The 17,678-nt window shown below is 38.2% G+C and overlaps 1 protein-coding gene across 1 annotated transcript; it reads left to right on the top strand.

Annotated features, from left to right (window-relative positions):
• Positions 1 to 3,494: 3,494 nt before the first annotated feature.
• Positions 3,495 to 16,473, top strand: LYSMD3 (LysM domain containing 3). The gene is made up of 3 exons (XM_006080246.4): positions 3,495 to 3,690; positions 8,841 to 9,103; positions 13,415 to 16,473. Exons 2-3 carry the CDS (start codon positions 8,849 to 8,851, stop codon positions 14,078 to 14,080), a joined length of 921 nt encoding a protein of 306 aa, XP_006080308.3. The 5' UTR covers positions 3,495 to 3,690; positions 8,841 to 8,848; the 3' UTR covers positions 14,081 to 16,473.
• Positions 16,474 to 17,678: the final 1,205 nt, after the last annotated feature.

Raw genomic sequence — 17,678 nt, forward strand, 5'->3', positions numbered from 1 at the left:
GACCTGGTGCAATCCACTCCAGCCATCCAACTGGGCTCTTGGCTCTTCCTTCTGCCTGGCAAGTTCTCCTCCCAGCTGCCAATGTGGCTCTCAACCAGACTCTCCTCAGGCTGGTGCCTATCTACCTTTTCAATCAGTCCCTTTCCTGGGACTTCCCTGGTGGTTCATGGCTAAAACTCCATGCTCCCAATGCAGATAATCACTGCTGCTGCTGCTGCTGCAAGTCACTTCAGTCGTGTCCAACTCTGTGCGACTCTGTGCGACCTCATAGACAGCAGCCCACCAGGCTCTCCTGTCCCTGGGATTCTCTAGGCAAGAACACTGGAGTGGGTTGCCATTTCCTTCTCCAATGCATGAAAGTGAAAAGTGAAAGGGAAGTTGCTCAGTCGTGTCCGACTCTTAGCCACCCCATGGACTACAGCCTATCAGGCTCCTTCATCCATGGGATTTTCCAGGCAAGAGTACTGGAGTTGGGTGCCATCGCCTTCTCTGATAGATACTCACTACTTGAATACAAAGCACAAAGAGACTCAGGAATGATTAAGCGGTGCATAGTTGACTATTGGCTGACTGTGGATAAAACAAGTCCAGTTATTCAACAATAAAAAGCAGGCTTCCCTGGTGGGTCAGTGGTAAAGAATCCACCTGCCAATGCAAGAAGATCCCACATGCCACATAGCAGTTAAGCCCTTGTGCCACAACTATTAGGCCTATGCGCTAGAGCCCAGGAAACACAACTACTGAAGCCTGCAGACCCTAAGGCCCGTGCTCAGCAAGAAGAGAAGGCACCACAATGAGAAGCCCACACACTGCATCTAGAGAGTGGCCTCCATTCGCTGCAACCAGAGAAAATCCCACATAGCAACAAAGACCCAGCAAGCACAGCCAATTAAAAAAAAAAAGTCTTCAGCCTTAATATTTTTCAATAATAATAAAAGCGCATGGTAATAAAAATTCAGTCTACGTAGAGAGGTCTAAGAAGAAAGGGCAAAGGTTTCCACCACATCTAGTCCTTTCAAAAATTTCTTTAGTTTCTAGAAAGAAAAATTAAACACATTTCCCTGTACAGATATATGAACGTGTGTGTATGAGAGTGAGGAGGGTGAGGGGTGTGCATTTAAAATTTTATTCCAAAGCAATGACATCACACATTCTATGTGGCATCTTACTTTTTGTCTCTTTAAAATACGTTCTGGAGAACTTTCTTTCCATGTGCCTAGTTATGGAAGCCCCATGAATAAGGAAAGTTTGGCTTTTTAAGTATTGTATCCCCAATGCCTAGAACAAAGGTTGCATGCATAGTTCTTCTCCAGAAAAAACATGTTAGGTAATTAAATTAATAAATCAGAAAATACGAAAAACAACTTCATTGCTTTGAGCAAAGGCATAATATTGCATTATTTAAAAGTACTAGAAGTTTTCAGTCTGTTATTGATGAACATTTAACATATTTTCAGATTTTTGGCTATTACTGTAATAAACATTCCTGAACATACCTGTTACATCTTATACATGTTTATCTGTAAGTGAATCCAAGGTAATTACTTTGCAATGTAATAATTCAGTCAATTACATTTTTAACTTTCATATTTCCAAGTAACACTCTTAACTGCTTGCATCAATTTATACTCTTATTAAAATACAGTTTTTATTCTGGGACATACCACAAAACCTAAATGTTTAATGAAAGAAATACACATTCCTAGAAACTACATATTTTCTTTGTCTACAGCCTTTGAATGAAAACTGTCAGAGATCTAAAAAATTGAAAATCCTTTTAGCCTTGCTCAGTACTAGGGACATCCTTTTTCTCAGACAAAGTATTTGTTCCTACTGGCCAGTTTTTTGGAACTTGGCCAAACTTCATGGCTAACTGCCTCCTTTGTATATTTTTATAATAAAATATATTTCTATTATTATCTTTTTGTACAAAGTTCAGTAACTGCACCTTTGTTAAATATAAATAATGGTTCAAGAGCATGCACATATCATTGAGAAAGTATTTATACAAAGGAAATAGGTAGCCGTCCTGTAGAAGCGCTTGAAATTCTATCTCTTGGACTTTCACATGGATTCCACTGCCTATTGACATTAAAATAAGAAAAGAAACCTATATGCAGAAAGAAGGTTGTATTCACATTAACATTCATGAAGGCTGAGCTGCTTGAGTCCTACACATCCAGTCGGGAAAATATCCTTTGTCTACTGATGAGAAAATGTCTCAGTGATAAATGGTTACAGACAGGGGTGTCAGAAGGGCAACAGCACACAGAACAGCTCCGACAAACTTAAAAAACATTTTTTTTTTTAGTCTTCTACACCAGTTCTTTTTGTTGCATTGTGGAGCACAGTGCCTATCTTCAGAAATAAAAGAAAAAAGATTGCAATGCAGAATTCCTAACCTTTACTGAGGCACTTCCCAGAAAACAGAAAACATAATCTTTGAAAATAATTTAAAACAAAGCTTCGAAGACTTCATGATGCATAAATATTCAGACATTCCTCAAAGAAGTACACTGCACCCTGCCTGTTTGGGTCTAAAATTTATATTGTCGTAAGAACAGCCTGATCGTCAAAGTGTAAAGTCTAACGTCAACACTGGGAGACATTACGCACATCATTAAAAACGCTTTACACTTATTTACATAAATGCAAACGTTATCACACTCATTCAGTAAATTTCTGAGAAGCACCATGTATAATGTCATGAATTTGTCATTTAACAAACTAAAATCTTATTGACTCCAAAACAAACGTGGTAGGCTTTCAGTTAATTTTCAAAACAAACTACACTGCAATTTGTAAACAGCCTTGTCTCATTGAGAAAAGGAAGCCTGAAATCCCGGGGCTCGAGGGCAAACATTTTCCGGGGCCTAACTCTAGGTGGCTCACTTTCCTCATCTAAGAATATAAAGGCTGAAACAATTGTCCTCTGCCGCCCAAGGGTTTTTTCCCTCCAGTAGTTTGTCTTTTCTGCAGGAGTCGAGAGGATTCAGTACGAAGAGCAAGAAGCATGGAATAATTTAAAACATGGATGTCAATGCTTCGGGGCGTCCTTCCCCACACCATACAAACCTTCAGAGGCAAAGAGGAAATGCACAGCAGCCCCGGACAAACCCTCACAAACCATCAGTACCGCACCCCTCAGTGTTTTCCAGCCGGTTTTTGCCAACGCCGTACGAAAGAAACAGACGACTACACAAGGTCGGCCCAAATAGCTGGATTAACCTGCGGGCTTGGCCCCGAAGCGTTTATGAACTGAGGAAAATGAAGGGGCGGGGCCTAAGGGGAGGAGTCAGGGGCGGGGCTGGCGTCAGGGGCGGGGCTGGAACCTGCACCCGACTCCCGGGCTACGGCGGAATCCCTGCGCCTGCGCGCCCGCGTCGGCCTGTGGTTAGGCAGTCCCGGGTTCTTGGGCTCGCCCTCGCGCCCCCGCCCTCCTCCTCCTGCCGGTCTCTTCCCACCTCCGCCCACTTGACGCGATGACGCACGGCAGGTTTGCGGACGTGGCGGCGGCGCACGGCACGAAAGGCGGAGACGTTGGTGGCGGTGGCGGCAGCAGCGGCGACGACGGTGGAAGAGGACAGGGGCAGTCAGAGACTGAGGCTCGGCCATGAACTGGCCCGGGACCGCGGCGGCGGCGGACCTGGTGGCCGTCTCCTGGTTGAGTCTCTCCTGCTAACGGGACAGGTAAAGATGGCGGCCAGAGGTGGGTGAGGGGGTGGGAGGTGGCCGAGTCCGGCCGGCGGCGTTGGGGCCCGGACTGCCCCTTCGCTGGAGGCGGCGCGGACCCAGCGGCCGCAGATGTGGCGGGCCTGCTGTCGGAGGTTCGGACCCCGGCCCCGCTTGGAAGAGACTCCGAGGCAGCGGAGACCTTCGAGACCAGCTCCACCAAAGCCCCTTGTTACACTCTCGGGGAAACTGAGGCTCGGAGGAAAGGCTCCTCCCTGCCCGAATCCCTGAGCATCGCGTTTCCCGACTAGACACGCTACCTTTCTCCCACAGCCTCGTGTTTGTGTTGAATATTCGTTGACAGCAGCTGGTCCACATCGTCCCAAGTACGATGACAACATAGGGATCTGAGGTTTGATCATCGCTAGGTGTAACAGAGAAAAAAAACTAGACGTGTGGAAAGGAGGAGGAGGGAAGTTAAGTTTCTAGAAACTCGATTGGCCCTGAGAAAACAGTCTCTCTGATACTGTCCCAGTGCTGAAGTAGCTTGAGACCTGTGGCCCTTTTATTGCCACTTGCTTAAAGAACGTCAAAGTGAAAGCACCCAACAGCATTTATAGAGCACGTAGGCATTGGGGAAATAATTTTCAGTTACCGAGTGAGCTGATGAGTACTTTAACATGGGGTCCATTGGGTTACTTTTTTGCCAATTCTTGTAATCTACGTAGCATGCAGGCTTGTTTCAGTTTTCTGAAGGAGGCACTTGTGCTTTCTGTCCTGCCCTAAGAGAATTGTAACAGGTGGAGCAAATTGAGCCAGATGACTTCACTACTGTGTACTTTGTAATCTTTTATATAGTTGGCTCAGATAATTATATGCCGGGGCCCGAGTCTAGCTTTTCATTGTCAGTTAGGGACACAACCAACTCTTGATTATTCAGAAACAAACTATCGAGTTTGTGATATTCTACTGCCTGGGTTACTTCAGTACAAGGGGAGTGAAGAGATCGTGAGACAGATACTGTTTCGCAGTGTATCATGGAGTCGCTGCAGCTAAGTCGCTTCAGTCGTGTCCGACTCTCGGCGACCTTATGGACTGTAGCCCGCCAGGCTCCTCTGTGCCTGGGATTCTCCAGGCAAGAATACCAGAGTGGGTTGCCATGCCCTCTTCCCGGGGATCTTCCCGACCAGTGGATCGAACCTGCTTCTCTTAGGTCTTCCGCATTGGCAGACAGGTTCTTTACCACTGGCGCCACCTGTCTAGCACATACTATGGAGAGACGTTCATAATAGTATCTAAAATGGCTGTTGTGCCTTGCTCAGTGAATTTCAGCGGTACTAAGCCACTTGCGGATTCTAAGAACAAATTATCAGGAGAAAAAGTCTAAAGTTGGCAGCATAACTGAGTTATAGTATCAGTTCAGTTCAGTCGCTCAGTCGTGTCCAACTCTTTGCGACCCCATGAATCGCAGCACGCCAGGCCTCCCTGTCCATCACCAACTCCCGGAGTTTACTCAGACTCACGTCCATCGAGTCAGTGATGCCATCCAGCCATCTCATCCTCTGTCGTCCCCTTTTCCTCCTGCCACCAATCCCTATAGCCAAGTGTAAATTGCTGTATATTAAGTGGTTCATAACTTGTAAAACTTTTTGAGAATATGAAAACAATAAATATTATCCCCAGAAAAGTGTGCATATGTATAAAATTTTGCCTAGGAATTCACAGTATTCAGATATTTCCTAGATTAAAGACAGTATTGAAAGACTTAAAAAAGTGGAAATAAAACTGTTATCTGTTTTAGGTGAAGGTGAGATACTCTTTCAACTTCTTTGAGAACAAAATAAAAATAAAGCATCCTTAATTTATTACGGTATTAAAACAAGTTTCATCTTTAACCTTGTTAGAGTTGTCACTTGTTAGAATTCCTTGAAGGAATAGATGTGATTTTAAAACTGCTTTTGAGATGTAAAATGTGGGTAGGTTTCTTTAGTTTGGTGGCTGCTGAGTTAGGAGTTCCAGTTTATGGTAGTAAATAATGTAGCTCTACAGGTGAAATTATCGACTTAATATGTAGCTATAAACTTTTGAATTTTTAAAGCATTACCATGTTGCCATAGAGCAGGGACAGAAACTGGTTTTCTGGGGTTGGATTCAGTGATATGAAATAGTTTGCAAAATTTTCTAAGTATGTCCCAACATAGTAGATGATTTATTGTATATATTACAAATTCAGACTTTTGGAGTTGGTCTTTTCTGATTTTTTTTCTTTTCCACCTGGTGCTTGTCCATAGTATTCACAACTGCCTTTGGGGAATCATTTAGCCTTGGCTTTCATTGCACAGCATTTTCATGATTTCCTCCTCCTCTGGTTACTTCTTTTCCCTCTTTGCAGGCTGATCTTCATCTTTGGGCCCACTTTTCTTATTCTGCACCCTCTCTCTCTAGGTAATCTTATCTATACAGCTTCAGTTTCCACCTATGTGCAGGCGAGTCATGAAATTATGTCACTCAGACCTTTCTGAATTTGACCACATAGTCCACTTGACTATTTGACATTCTTTTTGGTTATCTTAAAGGAATTTATAATCAAAGTCACCCACCCTCACCCCATGCTCTTCCAGTGTTCCAAATCTTAGTGAATGGCACCAACGTTTACTCAGGGACACAAATCAGAAATCTTGATGTGACCTTTAACTAATTTCTTTTCTTCGTATCTGAGCCACATTGTTAAGCCTTAAGTATTTTACCTTCCAAATTCCTTTTACTACTTCTCTACTCTCTTTCACAATTATTGAAAATAATCTATCCTTCCTTATGTGAATAATTAATATGAAGCTAAAACCGTGAGTGTGGAATTGGTTTATGTTCTTGTTTTTTGTTTTTAACACTGATAGACTTTTGTGGGGGAGGGTCTGGTTGCCACCTGGGATCTCACTCTCCTAACATAGGTAAGAAGGGATTTAGAAACCTTTGTGCAGTGTCTATATTCTGGGGCCCCAGGGTAGGAAGGGGGTAATTGCTGGGTGGCCTGAAGGTGGGGAGGCAGAGCCCTTGCCACCTGCATGCCCACATCCACCCTGAACATGATGGTGGGGTGAGATGCTCTGGGAGGGATGAGGAAGTCCCCAGGCTAGGGCCAAGTTGGCAACAGGGGTCGTGGCAGGTAGCCACAGCTTCAGCAGCACTAGGTACCATAGTTACAGGGCATCTTGTTGCTGGCATCATCAGTGGTGACTTGTAGTCATACATGAGCTCCTCACCACACAGGAAGCAATGCAGGGTAGGTAAAGATGATGATGTGCCCCTAGCCCTCCACGTGGATGACTCGAGAAAGCAGTTGGGTTCACAGGAGTGGCTGATGATGCAGACACCATTGCCATACATCGTGGCACGCCTGTGTCAAAGTCATCCATTCAGAACGTGTAGCACCGAATGCCCCTCCCGTTGGAGAATTTCTCCCACCTACTCTTTTTTAATGAGAATAGGTCAGCTTGATGAAGGTGAGTTGTGAGTGAGTACACTTAAGTCAGCTCTCATCTCAGTCTTAAATTGTCTTTTCTGTAGTATAAGTGAATCAGATCAGATCAGATCAGTCGCTCAGTCATGTCCGACTCTTTGCAACCCCATGAATCGCAGCACGCCAGGCCTCCCTGTCCATCACCAACTCCCAGAGTTCACTCAGACTCACGTCCATCGAGTCAGTGATGCCATCCAGCCATCTCATCCTCTGTCGACCCCTTCTCCTCTTGCCCCCAATCCCTCCCAGCATCAGAGTCTTTTCCAGTGAGTCAACTCTTCACATGAGGTAGCCACAGTACTGGAGTTTCAGCTTTAGCATCATTCCTTCCAAAGAAATCCCAGGGCTGATCTCCTTCAGAATGGACTGGTTGGATCTCCTTGCAGTCCAAGGGACTCTCAAGAGTCTTCTCCAACACCACAGTTCAAAAGCATCAATTCTTTGGCACTCAGCCTTCTTCACAGTCCAACTCTCACATCCATACATGACTACAGGAAAAACCATAGCCTTGACTAGACAGACCTTTGTTGGCAAAGTAATGTCTCTGCTTTTGAATATGCTATCTAGGTAGGTCATAACTTTCTTTCCAAGGAGTAAGTGTCTTTTAATTTTATGGCTGCAGTCACCATCTGCAGTGATTTTGGAGCCCAGAAAAATAAAGTCTGACACTTTCCCCGTCTATTTCCCATGAAGTGATGGGACCGGATGCCATGGTCTTCGTTTTCTGAATGTTGAGCTTTAAGCCAACTTTTTCTCTCTCCTGTTTCACTTTCAACAAGAGGCTTTTTAGTTCCTCTTCACTTTCTGCCATAAGGGTAGTGTCATCTGCATATCTGAGGTTATTGATATTTCTCCTGGCCGTCTTGATTCCAGCTTGTGTTTCTTCCAGTCCAGCGTTTCTCATGATGTGCTCTGCATATAAGTTAAATAAACAGGGTCTGTTCACAGTCTCTATGGACTATAAGTTGAGTTTCATGGGGGCTTTGGTAAGCTAAAAGTTTGATGAAAAGCTGCCAGGGAAGAAAAATCTCGGGGGGGGAAGAAAAATCCCTGGTTGAGAGCAAAATCATAACCTGTATAGATGGCACATATTGTACTAAATATAAATACTGAAATTAGCCTGATCCAGGGAAGTGGGAGGGGAGTCCAAAAGATAGTTCAGTCTCATGGAACTTAAAACTCAGGACAACTCAAAGTTTGGGGTTTATAAAAGTGTTGTGTGTATATATGTAAAAACTATATTTTGATTACATCAGATCTATAAATTATATATGATCACACGTTTTTAAGATGTGTGATCTTAAAATTATTTCTTACATTTCTTATATTTTCTTCACATACTCAGCATGGGGAAACTTAATTTTTTGACCTAAAAAAATACAGCAATTTGCCCTTATTAAAATGTAAGCATCACTGTTGTGTGACATACGCTCTGAAAGAATGGATTACCTCTTCCTCCCATCCCATTGTCTCCATTGCCAGATATGCTCATTGTTCTTCAACAGTTACAAAACTTGAACCTAAGTTTTTAAATAACTCAAACCATTCTTTAAAAAACAAAATATAGAGTGTCTTGAATATAAGATTCATGTAAATCAGTCAAATGGGTCAGCTACATTCCACAGTTTTCTCTGCCTTCTTTCCCCACCAGATTTGGACATGGCTGGGAGGCATCAGAATCGTAGTTTTCCTCTTCCAGGAATTCATTCAAGTGCTCAAGTACATGCATTTGGAAATTGTACAGACAGTGATATGTTGGAGGAAGATGCTGAAGTATATGAGCTTCGATCCCGAGGAAAAGAAAAAATCCGAAGAAGTACATCAAAAGATAGACTTGATGATATCATAGTGTTAACAAAAGATATACAGGAAGGAGACACTTTAAATGCAATAGCCCTTCAGTACTGTTGTACGGTAAGTTTTCATCTGACTTTGCATAATGCAGCCCCAAATACATCATTTGTTCATAGTACAAGTTGGAGTAAAGTCTGTGCCCTTTCATCTTCGTTCCTCCACCCCCTATTTTTTTTCCTCTTTCCACAGAAATCTCTTATCCTGTTGGTAGATGTTAACTTCTTAAATTTTAAGTGAACACTTGAATTCTGTTTATTTCTAAGTCATGATTCTGTTTTCAGATTGAAAACACTGAAATGTATTTATTTTTCTCCTTATTAAAGTTGTAAGAGAATGTAGAAATATATGAGGAAAGTATTTTTCCTATCCCAATTTCCTAAGATAACACACACTGGTGTATCTCTTTCCATACCTTCTTTGAGGGGAGATGTATATGTATGTGGTGATGTTTTTTAAATTGGTTTATATTATCCATGTTACTGTGAAAGTTGCCTCTTTTTCATTTCTTAGTATCATGGACATCCCTCATAGCCATATAGGTCTAACTATGGTATATAGCTTACAATGTTCCATAGTATGGATATACCACAGTTATTAAATGGTTCTCTTATTCATGGGTAGTCAGGATTTCCTCCATGTTTTGCATTGGGCAGTGAATGTCGTCAATAACTAATACCTTTGTTTCTGTGAAATAGATTCTCTTAAGAGGGATTTATAGAGGAAAGGTATATTTTTTATTTTGCTAGGTATTAAACTCTGTTTAAATTCATTGTATATCTGTGTCATGTCCATCTTGCATCCATAACATGGAATCTGTTTTCATGTAAACATGTTTAAATCCTTTGTTATCAAAGTTTTTATTCTTACGTTCCCAAAAGAATTTTGAAATGTACTATGTAACACCTCGCACATTTTAAAGTGAACATCTTAAATACATTGTGACTTAAAATTGTTTCAAAGAATTTAATTTCCAGAATGTTGTCAATATTGATATTTAAAAATAAGACTATTAGAATATTCTGTAAATGTATGCATGGAATTCCAAATACCACCAGGATTTGCTACCTAAAATCATTCATTTAAAATATATGAGCTCTCTTTTTAGTAGCATGAAATTTTATATATTCCTTTTTCTCCTTGATTAATATTTTCATTCTCCCCCTCAAAATCTTTCATAGTGTAAAATATATTTATGCTTGAGAACCTTTTATTGATTACCTGTCACAGTTCCCTGCAGTAGAAACACACATATATTGATAAATTTATATATATATTTAAATTTAATTTTATAAAGTTTCCTATGACCATGAGGCTCTATGTGTTATTTTTTATGAATAAGTACTGCAGTTATTCACGATTGATCAAAACAAATATTACACATTTTAATTTAAACATTTAATAAAATATTTTATTGAAATGTGTTTCTTGATGGAGTAAGAAAAGCTGGGTTTGGGGTTTTTTGTGATTTGTTCATGTATGGGAACATTTATTGTTAAATCAGAAAATGATTTGATTTCATTCTTTAATGTAGATAAAATTGTTAATATGTATTCTGTAGAGAAATAAGACCATGGAGAAATAAACCTTAGAAGGTTGTTAATGGAAAGTAATCAAGACTTTTAAGATTGGGGCAAGGCTAAAAATATCAACATGGAGATCCAAGAGAAGAATATGGTCTAGTCGTTTTATTAGAGAAAGACAGCAGTTTTCTAGAGCCTAGAAAGTTTTCTTAGAAAAAGAGAAATCTGAAATGCCATCTGAATGATTTAAAAATAGGTCATATTTTTAATCAGTGAGGTTTTGAAAAGGACAAAGTATTTCAGACATGACAGTGAAGTAGAAAAGATAGCAAGGAGGTATAGACAACAGAGGAAGTTTATTAGGTGTGTCAGAAATGAGTGACACAGACTAGGATAAAGTGCTGTAAGATAACTGAGGAAAAGTTTGCTATATAGTAAGAGAACATCATTTTAAGGTTTTAAAGAGTGCTGCAAAATGGGGGTAGGGTGGGGCAGGGAGAACCTGCTGGTGAATTAGAGGGAATCCAAGAAAGAGGTTATTGGAATATCCAATGAATATAAGTGCGTGGGCTAAAATATTTATAGCAAGGATAGAGAAGAAGCTGATAGAAAATGTATTAGGGGCAATCACAGGATGTGTCTGCTGTTTCCTTAATTATATGTAGAGTGATGAAAGGCAGTTAGCTTAACAGAGAAGATGGCATTGGCCATAGTAATGGGAAAATTGATAAAGCGGAGTTAGGAGTTAAACAGTGCTCTGTTTGACAGAGCTCAACTAATAGGGGAAAAAAATGATTAATCTTACAAAACGGATTTATCATTTAAAAATTACGGAAGTTAGTGCCATATTCTGCTTATAAATATTCAACCTTAGGAATTATTAAAATATGCCTGTTATAAAACAGTGATAAGAGGAATAAAAAGTTCAGGGTTGGAATCTTAAATGTAACCAAGGAAGTTAGCATAACAGAGAAAACATTATAGGGATATTTAGAGAGGTAGAGGCTAAATCTTGGAAGCAAGGTTCAGAAAGGTTGCTGAGTAGTTATTAGTTGGAATGTACAATACCAAACAAAAGAGCATTTAAAGAGAATAGGGTCAGGCTTTCGTGTTGTCAGTGAATCCTCATTTGTCTTAAGATTCCTAAGGTAGTAAAATGACGAAGCGCCCTTTAACATTACACTGTCATCTCCTCTCTCTCTTCCTTCCACACATACACGTCAAAGGAATTCACTTTTTCTCATTCTGCATCACACTGGATCGGGTAATATGCAATTAATCCAGGTCACTATTGCCTCTTAAAAACCCTCTTTGACAACCTGGATTCTGCAGGTTTCTGAGTTTCCTACTATTAAAGTTTAATATGAGCTAACACTTGCATAATATATGTGTTTCACTATAGATGTTCTTCGGACATTTTAATACATTAATCTTCACAGTAACCGTATGTGGTAGGTAGTGTTATTACAGTCATTTTACATACGTGAAACTGATTTGCAGAGAGGTTAAACAACCTGCCCCAAATCATACAGCTAGAAAGTGTCAAGGTCATGCTTCAAATCCAGGTGACCTGTGCTTTTAACCACTATCATATAGTGCTTTCCTGGCTACTGTTTCTCAGTCTGTTTTGTGGCTTTCTCTTACTCAGCACGCACCTCAAATGTTGGCATTCCTCAGGGATCTTTCCTGTGTTGCCTTCTTCTAGCGAATCTATCTACTCTTGTGACTTCAATTATCATTTCTGCTGGTAATCCACAAATCTCTCTCTTTCGCTGGATCATTCTTCTGAATTTCAGACATTCATCTCTTAACTGCCTTTTGGACATCCTCCACTTTCATATTTCAGGCACCTCAAAGTCAACATGTGTGAAATCTGTGTTCATTCTCTCTTACCCTCTACAGTGTTCCGTATCTTAATGAGGGACGTGATTATCCATTGTTGGCCATGTCAGAAATCTAAGTTTTATCCTAGATTCACTTTAACCTCTCTGACATCAATCAGGTGATAAATGATCAGGGCTTAGTTTACAGCTTTGATGAACTAATAATTTAAAAGTAGTTGGAGAGCCTGGCATAGTAATTGGTAGCCTGAGAAATACTCCCTTACTCTTGCCATTGTTGGCAGGTGGATAGGATATATAGACAGGTTGAGGACTATATAAAATATACAAGGAAAGCCTATAAAAATGACTGATCTTGGGAGGAGCTGAATAATGCATTTACAGCAAGAAGTTTGGGGGGAAATGGCTTCAGAAAACAAGTGAAGGAGATAAATTATCACTTTATTAATTCCAACGTGTATTTTTAAAAATAAAATATTTTAACATCTTTAAAATTAGAATGGTGGCATCTTCAATATTTGGTGGAGTTTTTTTTACCTTTATGATGCATAAAATAATGGGACATCCTAAGAGTGGATGGCATCTTAGTTTTGATAAAACATGGTACTTTTATTGGGTTAAGTTGACATTTGCCTATACTCTAACTGCCACATAAGAAGAACTTAAGTCTGTAATCCTTCCTTCACAAATTGTTTACAAGCAGCAGAGTGTGATATTTGTACAGGATGTGCAAAGAGAAATATCAAAAGATCCTAGAATCTATTTAACTAGAATTAGTGTTAACAATATATGGGTTGATGGTAGAATATAATTGGTGATTTCTTAAGACTGGTAGATCAAGAGTGGTGTAGAACTGTTAGCCACAAATAAAATCTCTCTGGATGTGATAACTCAATACTTCCAATACTAAGCTCATTTTTTCCCCTCCAAAAGTAACTGGGATGAATGAATTGTTACTACTTTTATTTTGATTCAGAATTTAGTTGAATGTTGTTTTTTTTTTCTTACAGGTAGCAGATATCAAGAGGGTTAACAATCTCATCAGTGACCAAGACTTTTTTGCCCTTAGGTCTATCAAAATTCCAGTAAAAAAGTTTAGTTCATTGACTGAAACACTTTATCCTCCAAAAGGAAGACAGGCTTCACGTCCTTCTACTGTTCAATACCTTCCAGAACAACAGGAAGTTTTGTCAGCTAATGACTCTCTTTCTTCCACTGAATCAGCTGGTAGCTTTCTAAAAGAAGTAGACCGAGACATTGAACAAATAGTAAAATGTACAGACACCAAAAGAGAGAACCTTAATGAGGTGGTGTCTGCTTTGACAGCACAACAGGTCCGTTTTGAACCTGACAACAAAAACATTCAACGGAAGGATCCTTACTATGGAGCAGACTGGGGAATAGGGTGGTGGACAGCTGTAGTGATAATGTTGATAGTAGGCATAATAACGCCAGTGTTTTATTTGCTGTATTATGAAATTTTAGCTAAGGTGGATGTCAGTCACCATTCAACGGTGGATTCTTCACATTTGCATTCAGGAGTCACACCCCCATCACAGCAGAGAGAAATGGAAAATGGAATTGCTCCAACTAAAGGAATACCCTTTGGTCCACAAGATGATCATAAACTATATAATCAAGATTCTCAGTTACCTGCTGCTCAACACAAAACATAGCAGTTAGTTCACAATTACAGTTACCAATCACATGTGCATTTGGAACTTGGTCAATCAGTTACAGTCAGTAACCACTTCAAAGGCAGAATTTAGACTGAAGATGCTTTGTTTTTCACCTTTTGTTGTTATTTGGAGCCACTTACAAATGGGCTGAGTATAAAATCCCTACAGTTGCTAGTTGATATTGAAAGCAGTGAATCTGTGTATCTGTTGTATCAGTGCTTAAAGCAGAAATGAATTTGAATGTGTGTCTAGGAAGTTCTTAAAAAATGCATCTTTTTCTTAGTCAAGACTGGTTATCTTTAAATTTTATTTTTAAAGTATTTTTGTTTTGAGGTTATTAGTAATACATTTATTAAGCAAATAATGATAGCATCAGATGTCTGCAGCTGATGAAAATTTTAATACTGAGCCATCAAGATGTTCAGTTGCAAGAAAGTCTGATTCTAAAATTATTTGATAGCACTTAAAATTCTATTTTGAAGTTTTAAAAAAACATTTAGTTCATACACTATGAAAGCATAAGTAGAACAGAAATGGGAAAGTTATCTATAATGTCTGTAATAGAGGGTGAGATATATTATTAAACCCCCCAAATAATGTGTTACTGTTGGGAAGTTGCCATTTGGTCACTAGAACACTGGATTATGTCAGGACGTAAAAGTTACCTTTCTCTCTTAAAGAATGCTGCCACTGCTTCTGTTTTTTAAGTAATTTTATTTGCCTCTGATATTTGAAAGCACTTTTGTTGTTCTTTGATGAAAGTGTTACACATGTACAGATTACCATTATTTAGCAAATATTTCCTTACATACTGTGATAAGTTGTTGCTGTATTACATGTAGTAACATGCCTTAATTACATTTAATGCCTTATAATATATAATTTTTAGAATTAAGCATTGTTTTCGATAGTCCAATAGGATTCATAACATAGGCTGTATAAAATTAGCCTCTACCTTCACTATCAAGCACAAGTTAATGGGATGAAAACATTTTCAGTCTCTCTGAGGTCTGTTGCAGAAAAGCGGGGGTAAAAAGACCATTAGCATTAGCAGTAACAGACATATTGCTTTATTGATCCCTTAGCCTCTAGAGTTTTCAAAGAGAAAATGTTCAACTTAGATCCTTTTTCCCTGAATTAGAGCATCTCTGGGGAACAGAGGCCAGAGGTGTATGGTTTGGTCAGAAAGAAGGGGTTTATAGGGCCACATTTTAAGATCTACTGTGGATCAGACAGACTCTGGCTAAATTGCATTTGCATATTGATTCTATGATTTAATTTTTTAAAGTATGTGTTTTTAAAATGTTATCAAAATAATTCATTAGAAGCAAGATTTGGTGGAGTCTGGCTTGCCTGTTTTGTGTATAATAAAGTATGTACCTTAAGATACATAATAACACCTCATTTTCTGGGCATTATTTCCTAACTTTTAATGTTTAAGCTTTTTGACCAGTTGTTTTATATTTCAGATTTCAATATGGATACAAAGTGAGATGAACAAAATATATATATATATATATATATATATATATATGCTTAATGAGGCTTAATGTACTTTCAGGAGCAATGTGTCAGAGAAAGATAGGACAAAGAAGTCAAACATTAAAGCCTTTCCATATATATATCAGAGGGCCTTAGATGATTACCAGAAAGCGTTAATGTGGAAGTCTGTAGCAAACTGATTTTTTGAGTGACTCTATTAGTTTGAGATTTAAAAAATTGTTTTAATGTGCCTTGGGCATCTTTCTAATTTATGCTCAGTGTTAACTTGGTCAGTTTACATTGTATTTATTAAGCCTGCTGAAAATCAAGTTTTAGGGAAGAAAATAAAAGATTATTTTAGGATAGAATGGGCTAGATGGCCTTTGAAGAACTTTGTTTACATCAAATTGATGAAATTTCAGATAGTCAAGGATTCCTTTCTGCTTGTGATACTTGGAAACTGACAAAGAGAAGTCTGATTGCCAAAATCATTAACATTTTAAAAAGTAGGTGTTCTGTGTTGGTTAAAAACATTTTCTGTCTTGCAGAGTGTCCTATTCCTTGAAGGAAATATAACATATCCTTATGACACAGACAGTTTCCTTTGTCCTTATGTTTGAATTATATATATTATAATTAAAAAATTAAAAATATATTTTTACTTGATTGAATATAGTTTGAATTACATATAATTCTATGTATATGTTATATATAGAGAGAATTCTATATGTTATATATATAGAATTCTAGATTTTAATCCTTGTCATTAAAAAAAATTTCCTAAGCATTTAATAGATAAAATAATTTTAACTTTTAAAAAGTACTAAGTAGTACTACAAAATTTGTAGTAAATGCAGATTACTTTGTAAAACTTAATAAAACAAGAAAAGTTATCATTTGATATTGTGGCTTTTGTGTTGAAACCCTTATTTGAATTTACTGAGACTACATTAGAAGATAACATACACATGTATGTATGTAAAAGTAACAACTGTGAATCACTGCATTTGGTTCACTTAAAATGTTGGAGTTGCAAGTGTTTAAGAAAAACCTGCTTATTTTTAAAAGGGGAAGTTCTTTCTAAAAGTTTGGGTACAAATGGTTAAGCTTGTTTCAAACAATGGATGGTATTTAAATAATTTTTGCAATCCTATTCCTAGAAAATTATAGGCTTTGTGTCCTTAAAAGATATATTAAGATCAGTTATAGAGTCATTAGGAATTAGAAGACAGTAATGTTAACTTCTTCGAAAACTTGTATTTTAAAGCTTGTCTTTTTCTGAGCCCTACTTGTTCAGTGGCCTGAAGAGTTCTTTAAATGAACCACTATTTAGTCATTAGTTTTACTAAAATTACCTACTTGGAATATGAAGCATACAATTAGGATTTAGAAATACCATGAAACAGGATACAGTCCAAGTGTTACAGAGTAAAGGTGGAGTTCTGGGAAGTCTGTATTTAAACGGTACATTATGATGGGAATCGTTCTTATTTTGAATTATGTTGCTCAGGAAATCAGTATTTTTCTTCCAAGTATGTGCATATTGCACTGTTGGATCACAGAAATCTGAATGCTTTAATTATTTTATGTATGCAAATTATATAAAACTTTTGTATAATGTATTTTATACAAATGCAGCATGGAATTGTAGAATATTATGTTAGCATGTACATCTGTAAAACTGGGTTTTAAAACTTTCTGCCCCTTATTTTTCATATTTTAAAAGATATACAAAATGTAATAAAGTTTCTATTTTATTATTCAATCAAAAAATGGAAGCTGGTTAATTTAATTGAATAAAGCAAATCTTTTCTCCTCCTCTAACTATTTGATAAAAGAGATACTATGTAAGTTAGACTGAATTGCCGAAGATTTACCAATTCAGATTCTCCCTTATATTGAAACAAAATACACTGGATGACTTATAGTACATAAGTGAAAGGAAATGAAAACAAATTTCAAATGAACGTTATTTGCAGTGAAAAAGGCCTTACGAGGCATGGAGATTACAGATTGGTCATGTAACAGTATGCTCTATTTACATCTAAATTTTATTATGAAACAAACTTTTTATCTCAAAATACTAATTTTAAAAAATACTAGTAACAAAAAT

The sequence above is a fragment of the Bubalus bubalis genome, chromosome 9 (genome assembly GCF_019923935.1).
Source record: "Bubalus bubalis isolate 160015118507 breed Murrah chromosome 9, NDDB_SH_1, whole genome shotgun sequence".
Lineage (NCBI taxonomy): Eukaryota > Metazoa > Chordata > Mammalia > Artiodactyla > Bovidae > Bubalus > Bubalus bubalis.